This window comes from Vitis riparia, chromosome 14 (assembly GCF_004353265.1).
Source record: "Vitis riparia cultivar Riparia Gloire de Montpellier isolate 1030 chromosome 14, EGFV_Vit.rip_1.0, whole genome shotgun sequence".
Lineage (NCBI taxonomy): Eukaryota > Viridiplantae > Streptophyta > Magnoliopsida > Vitales > Vitaceae > Vitis > Vitis riparia.
In genome coordinates this window covers 2,071,911-2,090,267 of record NC_048444.1, presented here as the reverse complement: position 1 = coordinate 2,090,267, position 18,357 = coordinate 2,071,911, and the positions used below count along the sequence as shown (strand labels likewise).

Genomic DNA, 18,357 nt, shown 5'->3' with positions numbered 1-18,357 from the left:
TATCAAAAATATTTTCTTGATTTTATATTTCAAAAAATAGAAAATTGTTTTTGAAAACAACTCGGTTCTTTGAACTTTTCTCATCAAAAGTAGGAAGATTTTTTTTTTTTGGGCATTTTTTCTCATATCTCATATAAAAGGTAAGATTTATTTCTTTCATTTTATTTTTCTGGTATAAATTATAGTAAATGCACTGGTATATATATATATATATATATATTCTGCTGAATCTGATGATGTAATTTTTACTTCGCAAAACATAATGAGAATTTGACAACAAATGTTCTAAATCCAGAACCATTGCAAAATTGATTGTTGCAACTACCAAAATCACAAGCTTCAAACACAGTTTCAGCTACCTCTACTTTGACTCAGGCATTCCACAGAGGCCTTGCATGGCTTCAGCTACCTTGAATTCGAAAACACTGCTAAAAAATTTGCTGGTTCTTCTCTGGGAGGTTTGAGAGAGAATCAAGTCAAATTAGTATACATTTCATTGATAGGGTCTGATTATTGCATTCCTTTCCAGAGGATATGTAGAAGCTGTGCAGATCGTGTGGTTATTTGCCATTTCCAAAGGTATTATTGGGGATCCATGACAGGAGCTCTGAGCAAATGAGGAATGAAGGAAAGAGAGAAAATGTAGAATGTAGGAGAAAACCAGAATCGGTTCCTCATAGCATATGAACATACATACAAGTGGTGATTGTTAAAAGAGGTGAGAATTCAATACACTAAGCATTACATATTTGCGGTTGATTCTCTGATTTCTTCCAAGGAGATGGTCTGCAAAGCCAGAGAACATTGCACTTGTAAGTAGTGGGAAAACCACAGTAAAACTTCAACAACAACATGGAATATTGATGCAGTAGATCAGTTGCAAGGATTTGGTAGGTTTTTCTTCAACAAAATATATGCACATAAACAACAGGGAGGTTCAGTTCTCTCTAATCCATTATTCGTAAATGGGATGTGCATAGAACTATATCGCTTCCCAAGTTCATGACTTCTTGATGACGTGAAACCATTCCATAAATATGAGATTATGCAACATCATATCATGAAGTAGAATGACAGTGGGAGTGCATAAGATCTCTACTAAATTGTGATGCTAGCTTTTCGTTCAATTTTATTCATAAAATTTTTAAGTAAATATGCTAAAATGAGAAAATGGGCTATGGAGTTACCTGATCCTGGCCGGCAAAATCATTATCAGGAGTGAGAAAAAGCATGCAGTGGCACTCCTTCCTGCCAAAGACAATATGATAATTAAAACATGAATCCACATATTGAATAAAAATGATATTGCAATTAATGAAGAAGAAAATAGATGATTTAGCAAACAAGAAAAAAAAAACTCAAACTTCACATACAAAGATTCAAATGAGTTCAACAATATTGTAATTATGAAGCCACACTCAGACCCACCAAACATTCATCTTCCATTTTGGGAACAGATTAAGCATTCTTCACATGTATTCTACATTAGTACCTCATCCAAACCCACTTCAGCAGCATATGCCACTTCTATTATTTCAGTCAAGGGCATTATACCAACATGAAATAAGTTTTGTAACACATCCAGACAGGACAAGCAACAACGTTCCTTGTAGCCCTAAATAGTACTGAAGTATCCTGAGTTCTGTGACTCACAGGTTCCCTTGTTTTCATTTTAGTTTTACACACAACAATTTACAGAAATCAGAAATCCTAATGATTGATAGTCTGGCTTCCTTGCTTTTTACTTCTGAGAACTTAGCTTTAGGGTTCATCAAGGATTTTCACAAGAAAACTCTAGTCAGCAAATCTTCATCCTTACAGTTCAATCATAGGCATCCCACCGCATGGTTTAATTTATTTAGGGCCACATGTACCATAAAATCATAAGCCAATCTGTTTTCTTTTTCTACCTAAACCCATATTCTTTTTAGCTTTCATCAAGCCGCCATCACATCCTCAAACTAAACCATATAACTACATAGTCATACTAGTTCATTGAAGGCCCCCACCTTTGCAGCTATGAAGTCCCTACAATTAACAATGACAAATTCAAGTTCCTTTTTGTTGCCAAGCCTGTCCTGCATAATCTTAGCATTCCAAGGTTCAGCTGGTTGTATCATAGTTCTGAAAGGCGTGCCTAGGCTTGGGGCGGCGCGACACCACCCTCCGGCGCCTCGCCTGAAGGGAGGCGACGCCCCTTCACGAAGGCGCCGCTTAGGCGCGCAAGGCGCTCGCCTCCGGCAAGGTGCGAGGCGGTCGCCCAAGTCGCCTCCGACGGTCCGACCAGGTATGCACTCCTCCTTCTCCTTCTCCTTCTTCTTCTTCTTCTTCTTCTTCCTCCTGCCATCGAGTTGCAGAGAGGTGACCCAGGCGGGAGCCCTGAATTTTTTTTTATTTGCCGGGCCCAAAACGACGCCGTTTTGGACCCTGTTCATTTAAAAGAACAGGGACCAAAACGACGTCGTTTTGGAGCCTGTTCTTTTTTAAAAAAAAAAAACAGGCCAAAACGGTGTCGTTTTGGCCTGTTCCTCCCATCCAGCCCCCTTTTCTGGTCTTTCTCAACCCGAGACCACTACCATTCTTTGCCCTAGCCTCTTCTGTGCTGGAGAAGTGAAGAAGAAGAAGAAAAAGAAGAAGAAAAAGAAGAAGAAAAATAGGAGAAAAATAAAAGGGAAATAGTCACGTACCTTCCGGACCTCGGTATTTTTTTTTTCTTCACTTTTCTGCATTTTTTTCCATTCTTATTTCATAACTCTCATTGGTAATGTTTTTTTTTAAATATAAATATTATATTTTGAGTTTTTGACATGAAAATTTTACAAAATAAAAATAAATAAATAAAAAACACTCATATGCATATTTGTTGTTAATGTGATATTTGATAATGTGATATGCATTTTTTTTTCTTAATTTAGTTATAATTATTTTATTGTAGAGTATAAATAATTTGTTTGCAAGATGGATAATGAGAGTAAAACTCAAGTGGACTCTAGTACAAGTCGAAGAAGAGATCCGGGGTGGAAATATGGTCGTTTGGTTAATGAAAAAGATTTGAACACCATCATATGCATTTTTTGTGATAAAGTAACCAAAGGAGGCATATATAGACACAAACAACATCTTGTTGGTGGATATAGAAATGCTAAAAAGTGTAGAAAATGTCCGGAACATGTTAGAGAAGAAATGGAAGAGTATATGAGTTCCAAGAAAAATCAAAAAGAGCAAATGAATATGAGGAGCGAATATGTTAATGAAGATTTGTTTGGTTTGGAAGATGAAGATATTGGTGAGGAGATTAATAGTAGAACGAATGTCACCAACATTTCTAGTGGAGGTAGTAACCGAGGAGGAAGTAGTGGTAGGACGTTTTCTTCAAAAAAACCAAGACAAAAAGGTTCTATGGATCATTTTTTCACTCCTAATGCAGAGATGGTTGTTCAAAATCGAAGGAGTGGAAAGATGAATCAAACTACCATCAATGATGCCTACAAAAAGGAAGCAAGAGAAGAGCTTGTATGCTTATCACAAGATGGATGTATGAGGCTGCTATTCCATTTAATGCAGTCACATATCCGAGTTTTCAACCAATGATTGAGGCTATTGGCCAATATGGTGTGGGTATGAAGGGACCAACTTTTCATGAGGTAAGAGTTACAAACCTTAAGAAAGAATTGGCTCTCACAAAAGATTTGATGAAAGATCATATGGTGGAATGGGGGAAAAATGGATGTTCAATTATGTCGGATGGATGGACCGATAGGAAAGAGAGAACTTTGGTGAATTTTTTGGTTAATTGTTCAAAGAGAGCCATGTTCATGCAATCCATTGATGCTTCTTCAATGATTAAGACGGGAGAAAAGATGTTTGAGTTACTTGACAAATGGATAGAGCAAGTTAGTGAGGAGAATGTTGTTCAAGTTATAACAGATAATCACTCAAGTTATGTGATGGCAGGTAATAAATACTATTTCTTGAATTTTTATTTACTTTTAAAATTTGAATTATTTATCTTGAGAACTTATGTAAATTTATTATCTACAATGTCATATAGGGAGGTTGTTAGAATTAAAGCGCCCACATTTGTATTGGACACCATGTGTTGCACATTGCTTTGACTTGATGTTGGAAGATATTGGAAAGCTACCAAACATCAAGAGGACATTGGAGAGGGTTATATCACTAAATGGGTATATTTATAATCGCTCAGTGCTACTCAACATGATGAGGCGGTTTACTGGACAAAGGGAATTGCTTAGGCCTGCTAAGACTCGGTTTGCAACTGCTTTCATCACATTATTGCGATTGCATGAACAAAAAAACAATTTGAGGAAGATGTTTACAAGCTCGGATTGGTCAGATAGTAAATGGGCAAAAGAGTAGAAGGGGAAAACTATAGCCAACATAGTTCTAATGCCTTCATTTTGGAACACTATTGTGTTTTGCTTAAAGGTTTCGGGTCCCCTAGTTCGTGTGCTTCGTTTGGTTGATGGTGAAAAAAAAGCTCCTATGGGATACATCTATGAGGCCATGAATAGAGTTAAGGATACAATTGTGAGAAGTTTTAATGGAAATGAAGAGAAGTACAAAGAAATCTTCAACATCATTGATAAGAGGTGGGAGATTCAGCTTCATCGGCCTTTGCATGCAGCAGGGTACTTTTTGAACCCGGAATTCTTCTATGATAAGCCAGAAATAGAGCATGATGCCGAGATTATGAGTGATTTGTATAAATGAATCTTAAGGCTAACAAGAGACCCTGCTAAGCAAGAAAAAGTTGTGGCCGAAGTGAGTTTGTTCACAAATGCCCAAGGATTATTCGGGAATGAGTTAGTTGATAGGACAAGAAAGACTAGAGGACCAGGTTAGTTATTTAGTTTTGTTTATTTAAATTATTAGATTGTATTTTTGCTAAAATAGGTGAATTGTTTCACTAAATTGTTAATATCTATACTACAGCTAAATGGTGGGCTGCATATGGAGCTTCGGCTCCAAATTTGCAAAAGTTTGCAATGAAAGTCCTCAACTTAACATGCAGTGCATCAGGTTGTGAACAGAATTGGAGCATCTTTGAAAATGTAAGTGACCAAATCCAAAATAATTACAAGTAATAGTCTAATAGAGTCTTGAATGTAACTTAAAAGTTAAAACTTTAAAATATATTTATGAGCTTATGAATTTTTGCAGATTCATAGCAAGAGGAGAAATAGGTTAGATCATCAACTCTTGAATGATTTGGTGTACATTAAGTATAATCGAGTCTTGAAGAGAAGATACAATGAACGTAACACCATTGACCCAATTTCCTTGAAAGATATAGATGAATGGTTGATAGGGAGAATGGAAGATGAGGATTCTCATGAAGGTGCACAAGATGATTTTGTATTTGATGATGACAATTTGACATGGGGTGATGTTGCTAGAGCTGCTGGAGCTGAGGAGGCTAGGTTTGATACTAGAGCTAGAGCAAGCTCAAGCATAATACCACCAACAAGGGGGATAGCTTCAAGTTCTAGAACTTTGCCTTCTCATTCACTAATAGATGAAGATGAAGATGGAGACATGGTTGATTCAGCAGATGAAGAAGATGGGGAAGGCTACAAATGTGGTGATGGAAATGACGATGATGATGATTTTGTTGATTTAGAGGAGGAGTGATGATTGCTTGTTGTGGACAAATTTGTGATTTAAGTGTTTTTTAATGATGTTTTTGAATTGTGGACAAATTTCATGTTTTGGACCTTTAGGTTTGGAAACTTTGGATTTGGATATGTATTAGGCAATTAGCAATATGGATTTGGATTTGTTTTTATGCTTGAAGTTCTTTATTTTTATTGTTTTTGTTTATTAAATTGAAGTTTTAGATGATATTTGATGATTTATGTGTTTAGGACAAATAAATGATTGTTAAATTTGATTATATTATATAAAAATATATATGTAAATTAGGGTGCGCCTCACTTCACTAAAGCCCGCGCCTTAGATGCGCCTTACGCCTCAGGCTACAAGACTACTTTGCGCCTTGGTGCGCCTTGAGCCTTTTAAAACTATGGGTTGCATAGACATCAATAAAAATGAGAACTATGCTTTTCCTGAAGGTGCAAAACACACAATTTGTCCATAGCACCCAATGATGTAGAAGGTAACATGCTATGATGAACATACACCATATAATTTTTGTCTCAACAACACAATAACAACAATCTCGAGTCAAGATTGCTACTTCTAGTTTTTCAAGTCAATATGGCATAATCTAGAAACTAGCAATGAAACGAAGAAACTGCATGACAAACAACTTCATGATATTCTTCACTTATCCTCACACTGAAAAGGGAACCTTGACCATGCCCATCATCCTAGAAAAATTTGTGCACTATCTACAATAATATTGCATTCACTTCATCAAATAAGGATATATCTACCTCTCCCTCATGGGAACGCATGGACAGTTCCAAAAGCCCTGCCCTGCCTCAGCTGGTTTGTCATCATAATGCCTGAAATACAATGGATGAAAGCTTAGAAAACTAGAGAAAAGATGAATATAGAAATATACTTGATTCTATTCACCATTTTGGAATTTAAATACGTTTAAATGAAGGCAAGGAATTTGGGTGAAAAATAGATCACAAGAAATATTTACCTACAAGGACAAAGCGGTGCACCTAATGAATCTTTGTGATCAGCCAATCCCTGTTTCCATCCAAGGTGAGTATAAGTTACCCTTGAATGACATCTAATGAATGTCAATAAAATTAGGAACAAGGAAAGAACCCATTTCTAACATTATGTAATCAGATTTCAGGAAAAAAAATGCTTTAGACATAATTTATGTTCCATCATGTGCATTGTTATCAAGTAGGAATCAAAACTTTAGCAGAGTCGATTACTCAAACGCATGGAGGAGCATTCACCAATAGAGCTAATGATTTATGATCCTTTGCAAGCAAGATTGAGTTTCACCATCCAGGAGAACAGTCAGGCAAAGTCAATTACAAAAATGCATGGACTTCATCAATAGAGAACATGTAAGATCTATGATCCTTTGCTATGAGTTTTTAGAAATAAGAAATTAGCAATGTCAAGTACATAAATTCAGCAAGTGGTTCATTGAGAAGCATATAATGATCAATCAGTCCATTACCATGACCATCCAGATATGATAAATATATGAAAAGCTCCCATCGTCCACCATGCCAATTTGATGTTAAAATCTCACTGAATTGAAAGAACAAACTTGATGCTAATATGCTATTATACTTTCTAAATTCTCATTTCTTGATCAATTTTGTTCATACTTAGATGCTTAGGAATTAGACATGCATACTCTAACTACATGTAATAAAATATTTGATAGAGCTTCAGTGCTGCACCTTCAGATTTCAAAAGTTTTATCTTAGAGTGGAAATTGATTAAAAAATAAATAAATAAAGGAGAAGAAATAAAAACCAAGAAAGAAAGACAGCATACTGCCAAATCTATCTAAAGTGAAAAAAGGAAAAAAAAAAAAAAAAACCTCTAGGTTTGGTTTAGCGTGCAAGCTGTATATAGAAAAAAGCTTATGATGACATAAATTGGAGATTCCTTCTATTGATCAGGGAAAAACGGGTTTGGGGCTGAGATAGTTAATGTGGATCCAATTTTCATTTCTTTAGTGAAAATGTCTGTTCTAGTAAATGGCTCCTGTACAGTGCTCTAGATGTTTAAGGTAGGGGTATTGTCTTTCCCTTATCCATTTATCCTTGTTATGGAGCGTTTAAGTTGCCGAATCTCTAAACCTATGCAGGGAGGCTTATTATGTGCGCTTATGGTAGAAGCTGGAGGGGGGAGAAGAGTTGCATGTCTTGCATTTACTGTTTTGCAAATAACACTATCTTTTTGTGAGGCTAATAATATTGAGCTACTAAGATATTGGAAATAGGCTGATATGCTTTGAACTCATATCAAGTTTGAAAGAGTTAATGGTGGGTTCTTTAGTGGGATAGGAGGTAAGCCACAAATAGTGAGGTGTTGAGGCTTGAGGGGGAAGTGGAGAAGACTAGGGGGGTTACGGAGTTAGGGATGGAGCAATAAGGAGCACTTCAAAGGGACCCTTGCAAATGAGCTCTTGGGGATCTTAAACTAAGAAAGGTCTTAGTCCTCCTCTTCTTGTTCTCCTCATAAATAAACCTTTGTACCTTTTATATAGAGGTACAATGTTGAACCTCATTGGTTAGTGAGGCTCAACTAATGCGAGGCCTCCACAAACGCGTGTCAACCAACTCTTGTACCAACATCTTTATGCTCACAGTGCCATGTGGCATTAGATGACAGTGAGTCCCTCAATGGTGACATTCCCCTCCCTCCCTTCTCAATCTAGTTGAAATGGGTTTGATGCATACACAATATATCCTACCCTGACGAGCCTCCAATTCCATCTGCCAAACTAAGGCCCTCAACCTATCTCAAGAGCTCAATGGTGGGAGGGCTAAGCCCACCACCAAGGTGCAACAGTTCCATGCATACACAATCTACTTCACATTGTTTTTTTCAGGTATATGACAACTAATATAACTAGAATGAAGAAAATGAGGAAGATATTTTTTTAAAAAAAAAACCCTCAACTATAAGAAGCAAGCTAGTTTGAGCAAAACTAGAACACAAAAAGAGTCATGCTTCATATTTTAGGAAGAGTCACTATGGATGCTAAAACTCCATCCCCCATATAAATGTGACATATTAGTACCTTGCATCACACATAACACTACCTTTCTATTAACATGATGTGAGGTGGCTTGACCTTCTAACCACAAACACCAGGTCACTTTGGATGGCCTTGCCCATAGGCCACTAGATCATTCCAATGTTTCCCTCATTTTTAAACCTCCTTAAAATTCATTACATATATACCATTTCAATCCTATTCTTTTGGATCCTCTCAAAAAGAAGACATTTCTCCACACTCATTTACCCCTGCAAATGGCACACGCCTAGGCCCATCCCTTTCTTTTAAAGTATTTCACGTTCTTCTCTAGCGAAAAGAAAATGTCAGACCAAAAGCTCATGACTAATTCACTGGATGGTTTTGGCTAAAGAGGTTCCCTAAATACCACCACAACAAACAAGGCATGATGCTAATGAATAGGTGGGAGCTTCCAAACATCCTGCCAAAGAAGATTATTCCCCTTAATTTTCTCGAAAATAATAAAAGTATGCCTAGACTCAAGTATAGGCATAGAGTGCAAATGTGTATCTAGAAACCAACTTTGTCTAGTCCCCATATCTTAAAATAGAAGAAATCAGGCACCTACATGCATGGACATGACATTCATTATTAAAATTTGACCATATTGTCAAGAGAATCTAGCTATATATATACATTATAGTAATTACAGCCATGAAAGAAATGTTAATAAAAAACAACATAGATATTCACAGGTGATGATTCCAATGGTTACACAGCAGAATACTACATTCAATCATTAAACAACTCCTCAATCTCAGCCATGCCTCAAGTTTGAAGATATCTTATCTGCTAAGAATTTCTTCAAAAAGACTGAAAACAGAATTGACAGGCTAGTAAGCTAATAACAAGCATATTATTAACCATGGTTTCATACTGCAAAGTAAGATGGATACCTTAATGACAACAGAAGTGACTCCTTTATCAACACAGAAATATGTTCCTGACTTACGAGCGTATTGCTCTGAGAATTTCCTCATTATCTCAACAGACTTATCCGATGGTTCCACTGAAAGAACAAACAACAGGCTCTTAAATTTATGTAACAATTATCCCTATAACCGAAGAGGAGAAAAACAAGAGTGTTGCAATAAAATAAAAAATATAAGATGCAATCTTAACAACCAAAACATCCAAAAAAATAAAAACTCCACAAAGCAGAAGAAGCTTAAGTCGCCATGTACAGGCTGTAAAACTCAAGTAATCTCGTCCGAACTGACAAGTATAAAATTGATTTGCAACATGCTAGTAAAAATCTCCTGTGTTTATTTCAGTGTGCCGTATGATACATTTTATAGCTGAAACAGAGTAGTCTTCCAATATACATACATAAAAATTCAATTACGATTCCTATAATTCTTTCATTTTCAAAACAAATCATCTCGTTAAAGAAGACATAAATATAATAAAAAAAGAACCACTAATTGCACAAAACATTAGCTCATTATATTTTATATCATTTTCCCCAGAAACCAATCCTAAAATGCACTCATCGATCATTACTATGACTACTTTTATTAATTTTCATTTTCAGTTTCTCTAAGAGCCAAATTGAAGATCCTACATCAACCGTGAAATTCTCACACAAATTTTGTCCCACTAGCAGTATCTTACTATTCCAACAGCAAAACTTGTCTCCGCCCCCACCCTCATGTTTAAACTGTATAATCATCAATCAATCCTCACAAAAATAAGCCAAAAGAGAAAAGCAAAGAAAAGAAAATTGCAACGTGAAAGGCCCCACATAGGAAACAAATCCAAAATGTTTAGAAATGAAAACCCCAGAAACAAAATCCCAAAAAGGCATTAAATTCAAAAACAAAAACTCAAATTCAGCAACTGAACTTTAGGGTTGCGAATTCAAATCCTACAATCCAAAAAAAAAGGGGAAAAGGTAAGGAGAGCTGCTGTCACCTTTGGCTCGGATTTCAGGGACGTGGCGGACACGTCTGGGAGGAGATACGAACGAAGAAATGCCAAAGGCATAGGAAGAAGACGCCTGAAGACTCATTCTGAAACCGATTCCTGGAACACCCAAACTGCGGAAAACCTCTGTTTCTGTGAGAAACTCCTTTTATTTTCAATTTCTTAATTTCTGATATTTGTTATTTATTATTTTAAAGCCCTGCGCGCCACTCGTTTAAAATATCGGCGATTTCTGGGAGAAATTTACTGAACCACTCGGCTAGCCACCCGATTTACCCGGGTCGGGTCTCATCTCAACCCAACCAAACCCACCTTTGAATTGGACTTGAAAAGGAATACCTAAACAGATATGGTAAACCCAAGAACAAACTTTCAGCCTTTATGGGAGAGTGAGACTATTAGTTATAGTTGCTCATTTGAATTTTTGGTCAAAATAGTCCTTCACAGAAGCCCTTTTAAATTTTATTTTCAATCCCACAAAAATAAAACTCCAATTAACAATTAAGGTTTCAATTCAAAAATGAAACTGCAGTTAGTAACTGAGTTTTAATTTTTTTAATCGAAACTTCCATTTGAAATTGACATTTTATAAATTTATCTTTTTATTGATTTTTATTTTTTTATATTACTTATTTTATAAAATAAAAAAATTTATTTAAAAATTAAATTTTTGGTTAAAAGGGAATTTAAAAACTATTTATAAAATATATTATAGAATAATACTAATATATATTATTTAATTTAAATGAATTATTTTTATAAATAAAATCACATAATATAAAATTTAAACATTTTAATCATGAATATTGTTAAATATAAAAGAAATTTCATATATTTTTAATAACAAATATTGAAATACAATATAATTTATGTTTTAAATAAATATCAAATATTGAAAAATAATATATCTTCCATTTCATTTTTTTTCTTTATTTTACACGTTAAATATTAACATAATATAACATATTACCTTATAATATTGAAGGATATACTATATCATTAAAAATGATATTTTAAAATACACATTTCATATCCAATATTCTATGAACATGAGATCTTAGGAGGCTTGACCTTGGTTCTTGTGAGATTTGTGGTTGAAAAAGAGTATAAAAAAAGTGCAATAATTTTCAGACATGATTTGGATCTAACCTGACTTTGAAAGAATTAAAGAAAAGAGTAAGCAAGTAAGCCATCAATGATCTTTTTGGGTTAGAATGAGCAGTTGGTTTAGATGCTAATGAGTTGTAGATTCAGGATTGAATAGTTTTATATTATAGAAGAGGGTGGCGTGCTAGTCTTGGATGATAAAAAAAATTAAAAAGGACAAGTGGGTATTATTAAAGGAAAGGGTGGGAATTAGAGCCATGAAAATTAACTCAAAATCTCTAGAGTTTGCCTAGCCACGTGGTAAAACGCATTCTAAAGATCTATTATGATAAGTTGAAGTCAATTTCCAAGCCTCAATTGTGTACATCAGGCTTCAATCGAAGTTGGTGTGATATACTACATCAAATAGAAAAAAAAGTTTATAATATTATATATATGTAAGTTTTTTTAACAAAGTAAATATATTTTAAAGTTGTGAAGATTTTTTTAACTCAAAGTGAAAAATATTCACGTGATTTTAACCTCTCATAATCCCATAGAACACAACAAGAATGTTATGTCTGTATGAATAGGGGAAAACCTTGTAATAACATCCCTTTTATCCAGATGATAAAAGAAAAAAACCTTGTTGATTATAATTTGATGAGCTTAACAAAACCAAACCTAACTCCTAATTAAATTTTATAGTGCTCATAAGAAATCCTCCATCACCTATTTGGTGTTTTTTGATAATTGACAAATCGATCAGATCATTGGTGCATTGAGCTGTCATATGAGCTGACACTAAAGAAGTCAATAAGTGAACCCCTTGAAAATATGGTTCTCAATGTAAGTTTTTAAACTTTCTATAGAATAGAACAAGGATATTGTATCTGTATGAATAAAGGAAAATCTTATAATAATATCCATTTTCTCCATAGAATAAAAAATATGTATATTTATTAATTATAATTTGATGAGCTTAACCAAAACCATGTCATTGGTGCATTAAGCTACCATCTGGGCTGACACCAAATAAGCCATGAGTGAACCCTTGAAAACACGATTCTTAAGGTGAGTTTTTTGTGAAACACAATAAGAATGTTGTATATGTATGAATAGGGAAAAATATTATAATAACATCGTTTTTCTCCAAAAGATTAAAAATAAAAAACTTATTAATTATAATTTGATGAGCTTGACAAAAACCAAGTCTAACCCCTAATTAAATTCTATAGTCCTTATAAGAAATTTTTCATCACCTACATGATGTTTTCCAATAATAGACAAACTAGGCCATTGGTGCATTGAGCTGCCATATGGGTTGACACCAAAGAAGCTAGTGAGTGAACCCCTTGAAAACATGGTTCTTAAGGCGAGGTTTTAAGCTTTTTGTAGAATACAATAAGGACTTTGTGTCTGCTTAAACAGGGGAAAATCTTGTAATAACACCTCATTTCTTCAAGGATAAAAAAACCTTATTAATTATAATTTGATGAGGTTAACAAAAACCAAACCTGACCCTTAATTAAATTTTGCAGTGCTAGTGAGAAATCTTCAATCACCTAGATGGTGTTTTCCTATGATAACAAACCAAGCCATTGGTGCATTGTGCTGCCCATATGCGGCTGACACCAAAGAAGCCAATGAATGAACCCCTTGAAAATATGGTTGCGAAGGTGAGTTTTTAAGCTTTTGTGGATGAAAATTTAACGATAACCTAGCTACATATTACCCCAGTTTTTAACCAGTTTGGAACTTGTTTTTCCGTATCAACAGATTTCCAGATGTGAATCTTGATGGGTTGTTAGTAAAAAATTCATCTCCAAGAAACTAAAAAATTCCTTAGCCCTGCAAATCCTTCTGCCTCCGTGACTTCCGGGCTTGCTTTTCTGCTCATACCATTTTTGTTAAAAACTTTCTAAATGATTCGATGAGGATTTTGATTGGTTTCTTGACACTGTTGTGAAAATGTTTCATAGCTGCCAATTGGTTTAGCTATGAAAATATAGATCAATTCAATAAAATTGGTTTAGCTACCAATCATAGAGGATTGGGCCCTCATTTTTTAAGTTTCATAGCTATGAAAATGTTAGAAAATAGTATGAAAGGTGAAGGGAAAAGTAAAAACTAAAATTCAAATTCTAAAAAGCTCAACAAATTCCCCAAAGGCTAAAAGGTATATATGCCCATTAACAACTCTCTACCTTATTTAACTGCATCTCCCTTCCTTATACATGTGAAAATTTTAGGCCAAGGTTCATTTCATGTTGAACCGCCCCTTTTCTCTATCACTGTGTAATGTATATACTCTAGGTGAACCATCAACTTAGAACAATACAGTCGGTATCATCAATTCCTTTCCCAGTATTTGGAGGAAAAAGACAATGCTTTATGAAGAGGACTGCAGTCAAAAAATTGCTAGTTCAGATGGAGTTTCTGGTGTAAAAAAATCATGGTGGAACAGCTCATTGATAAAGCCAATAATCATGAACATTAGCTTAGTTCTGATATAACTCGGAGATAACCCAACTACACTAAGGTCCTTTCTGGGTTTAGCATTTTGAAATTGCTTTGTCATGATTTCAACTCTCAAAAAGCAAGAACTTAAGAAAAAAAAAGTACTTCTAATATGCCAAGCTAAAGGTGAATCTTCAAAAGGTGTCATGATTAGATCTTACGGATCCCCAGTAAATAGAAAGTATAAGCTCACAGACTTCATCTTCTCCTTTAATTTCATCCTCAGCATATTGATCTTAATTTCCTTGGAGATTTGCAATCACTTAAGAATGCTCAGAATAGCTGCAACAATATTAAAGAGAGAAAAAAAAAATTGGATTTGTTAGATCTTAGCCAGGATTCAAAGAACCATACATTTGTTTCTGGTGTAGTATGCATCTTCCTGGCCAAAAAGAAACCCAAAGCTCTCTTCCAAATTGTTTTTTCTCAAAAACCCCATTTGTGGGTGTGAATACAGGCACTTGTACTGGTCATATTGAACTGCAAAAAGCCTAAAATCAATGTTTGCTAGCTTGCATGCATATTGGGATTACAACACAGTACACTGGCATAAAAAAATAAAATAAAATTAGAGGAGAATTTTGGAGGATTTCTTGGTGATGATGTTATTGGCAGACACAATCATCATTATCAGAACATTAATTATTGTTATTACCATTAATATTATTATTTCATGAGATAACCAGTCTGGGCACTCGGTGTTTGGGTTAGTGGAAGAAGAAACTACTCATGTTAATGGGAGATTGTCTGATGAGCCTAGCTCAAGTTCAAAATAAACATATCAAGAGTCATAGAGATGAAAGCTTCTGTGTTAGAATCCATTTCCTGCATAGAATCATATGATCTGAAAGATGGTAAGCAAACAAATCCAACCCAAGAGAACAGCAAAACCCTAGCCATACAGATGTGGTATAGTACAGATCTGCTTGATAAAGGCATGCAGTTAAGATATGTCTCAACAATCGAAGCGTAGAAAACCCAGCAAAATAAAAGATTGTTCATGATCTCCAAGGATATACAACATCTATTTTCATATCACAAGTATGAAGCTTTAGATCCATAAGCCTCCAAATTAGCAGCGAACTTGCACCAACACAGTATGGAAACAAACAAGGAAAACGACACAAAAGCAGGCAAGAAAATTCTGAAAGAGAGAGAGAAGGATCAGAGAAGGAGAGCTGTTACATTACAGTGGCTTTTTTTTCTTAGCCATCTCATCTTTGATAACCCAAAAGCATACCCAAAAAACAAAACCATCAAAAACCCTTATATAACTAGAGAGATCTATGATGTTTATGTAAAGAGAAAACGATAAAAAGAAAAACCCATGTAGGCAAAAGGCTGAGAAGTAACAAATGATCGGACCAAGATGCTTGATTCCCCAAAAGAAGTGATTTTTGAAGCGTTGAAAAGGAGAAAGACCCTTCACTCGAAACCCAAAAGGGAAGCCACGGAAGTGAAAGGTGTAGGGGGGTTTCCCTTCCCTTCTCCTACTACTTCTTCATCTTCTGCTTCTTCACCCAACACATGCCCATCTTTCTTTCTCTTTCTTTTTGTTCTTTCCCCTCTGTTGTCGCAGATAATGATGATGGGTGGTCTGTGATGATGACGGTGGTGGTGGTGGAGGAGATGGTAGCGTCGTGGGAGCAATGATGGCGACTGAGAAGGTAAGGTGGTGAGAGAGGGACGACATGATGATTGCTTTTGGGCTCTGCTGGCGTTGAAAGAAAGGAAGGAGTTTCAAGTTTTCAGAGAGAGAGAGAGAGAGAGAGAGAGAGAGGGAGAGAGAGAGAATTATCACTCATCATCATCATTCCCGAATACATAAAAAACCCCAAGACTATCTTTACATTAAAATATGGATTTGGTACACACTGTTATCTACTTCCAACCCCAACTTCACAGCGCGTGCCGCTAAAAGCTCAAGTCATCGACTCATCCATGTGAAATCTTGAATAATTTGCATCCTAATTTCTAAGTTCTAACACACAACAGTGATCAACTCATAGACTTTTTGCCCTTCTCTTGAGTCATTGCTTACCGTTACCAACATACCACAGCATCCCTACTGCCCCCATCTCCATAGCATTTTTTCATTTTCTTCATCTATGCCAAATTTTGTCCGGTAGATTCATGAGATTTTTCTTCTTTATATTCTTTCTTGTAGGGTAAGAATTAACTTCGCCAAAAAAGACTTTATTTACCATCCAATCACTTTGCAGCCCTGCTGAAACACATGCAAGGAACAATCTGTAACATGGGAGTCTAGTATGGATGTCAACGTTAAATCCAAATAGGTGACCCAACGTTACACAGCAAGTGAAGCCTTGTTTGGTAATGTTGTCATAAAAAATTATAATTTTTGTCTATAATAAAGTATATGTAAGAATTTGAAAAAATAAACATAGCTTCCAAAATGTGCTCTTATCTGCTGCATGTCGGGTTGCATCATTGGGCTCTTGTTACCTGCTAATTTGAATTTGTGGGTAAATAGAGATGATAATGTGATGAGTTTTTTTGGGTACCCGTCCTGTCCTGTCCTGTCCTGTTCTGTCCCTAATGAGACATGATTCAATTTTAATAAACGGATTTTGGACAAATTTGAGATTTTTTTTTTTAAACTTGGGACGAGTTCGGGTGTTGCCCAGTCCTGCCTCACCCCACTTCAATTATATATAAATTTAATTTTAAAATTAAATTAAATTTAATTAAAATTTTTATTTTACTATTTTAATATATAGATAATAATAAAATGTTTTTAATAAAATAAGTTATAAAAAATATGATTATTTAATTATTTATAAAATATATTTATTTTAATATAATTAAAACTTTTAAAAGTAATTTTTTTTAAAAAAAATTAAACCGGACAGAGCGAGTATTAGAATTTATCATACTCTCCCGTCCAAGTCCTATTTAATTATTTAAATGGGACGAGGATGAGAATTGTTTTGAATAAAGGGGACGGGGTTGGGATGAGGGCGACTTGTCCCAAACCCGTCCCGTTATCATTCCTAAATGCAACAAAGTAAGGTTTAAGGTTTAAGGTTGAAAATAGAGAGAAGAGAAGACTTGCTCCCATGCAATGAGGGCCATGGAAGCATTTGCTCATCCTCCTTTTTCTCACCAATTTCCCAAGGAATAGCAGCAGATGAGACAGTGGGTGTTTAGGAAGTAAAAGTCTAAGAGGCATGGAAGTGCTGTGCACAGCGAAACATTGAACTTTTAAGGGCTGGCTGTGTAGCCTTTACTTTTGTTCTTATTGTAGTGGCACACCAGAGAGAGAGAGAGGGTTGATTGATTAATTTGAGAGTAGTAATGTGTATAGACAATAGAGAGAAAAAGAGTTGCGGGAGCTTCTCTTTTCTTCCTAAGAAAAAGGCCAAAAGGCCAGGCCGACCACAATCATAACGCCTTGTGATAAGATGGAGCCCTCTCTCGGCTGCAGCGCTGCAGCTGCACAAGGGTCTCCTTCTGCAGGTGCTGGGCTGCTGCTGCCCTCAGCCTTTGTATCGGTATCTAACTTTGGCCTCATTGCCTCTGCACCCCCCACATCTGCTAAAGTAAATAATTTCTTTTTGTCCTCTCCCTCCAACCACTATGCACCAAACTCCTTGCCTTCTTCTACCTTCAATTTATAAAAATTCATGATATTTACTCAAATTTTGTATTAATAATATAAAAACCTCGTCTAGATATTATTTGGACCCGACTCTAAAAAACTCATATCTCCCTAACTAAAAGAAGCTAACATGAATATCCCATCGATAATGTCAGATACTTTTTCTCATATCCGATATAAAATATAAAAAAATTATAAATAAAAGTAAATTATAAAATAATATAAGTAAAGTATAAAACAACTCCATAGGCTTCAACATATAAAGTAATAAAATCTAAAATATATACTCATAGAATCTAATATGTGATTAATTCCAATCTTCAATGAGAATAGATTGGACGCCATAAATGAAACCTATTTTTGGGCACTACAACCTTTTCAACATTTTGCCCAATTCCTGCTCATCATCTAGTGGACGTAATCTCATCTCAATTCGAACCCATTAAGTACGTGGTGGTCAGTCTGTCTGGGCACCTCAGAAGTACCT

At 35.3% G+C, this 18,357-nt stretch overlaps 1 protein-coding gene across 1 annotated transcript; it reads right to left on the bottom strand.

Moving 5' to 3' along the window:
• Positions 1-269: 269 nt before the first annotated feature.
• Positions 270-10,787, bottom strand: LOC117930339 (ferredoxin-thioredoxin reductase catalytic chain, chloroplastic). The gene is made up of 6 exons (XM_034850949.1): positions 10,631-10,787; positions 9,613-9,725; positions 6,638-6,687; positions 6,420-6,491; positions 1,188-1,248; positions 270-786 (listed from the first exon to the last, which is right to left on the bottom strand). The coding sequence occupies exons 1-6, from the start codon at positions 10,725-10,727 to the stop codon at positions 742-744; spliced, it is 438 nt and encodes a 145-aa protein (XP_034706840.1). The 5' UTR covers positions 10,728-10,787; the 3' UTR covers positions 270-741.
• Between the last annotated feature and the right edge of the window lie 7,570 nt (positions 10,788-18,357).

What these genes read in the sequence shown, in the direction of transcription:
- LOC117930339 (XM_034850949.1), bottom strand. Translation starts at nt 10,727, where the DNA reads ATGAGTCTTCAGGCGTCTTCTTCCTATGCCTTTGGCATTTCTTCGTTC. An exon ending in TCACTTCTGTTGTCATTAAG is followed by an intron (nt 6,688 to 9,612) that starts GTATCCATCTTA and finishes GGATGGAAACAG; the next exon opens with GGATTGGCTGATCACAAAGA. An exon ending in TGCGTTCCCATGAGGGAGAG is followed by an intron (nt 1,249 to 6,419) that starts GTAGATATATCC and finishes TGTCTTTGGCAG; the next exon opens with GAAGGAGTGCCACTGCATGC.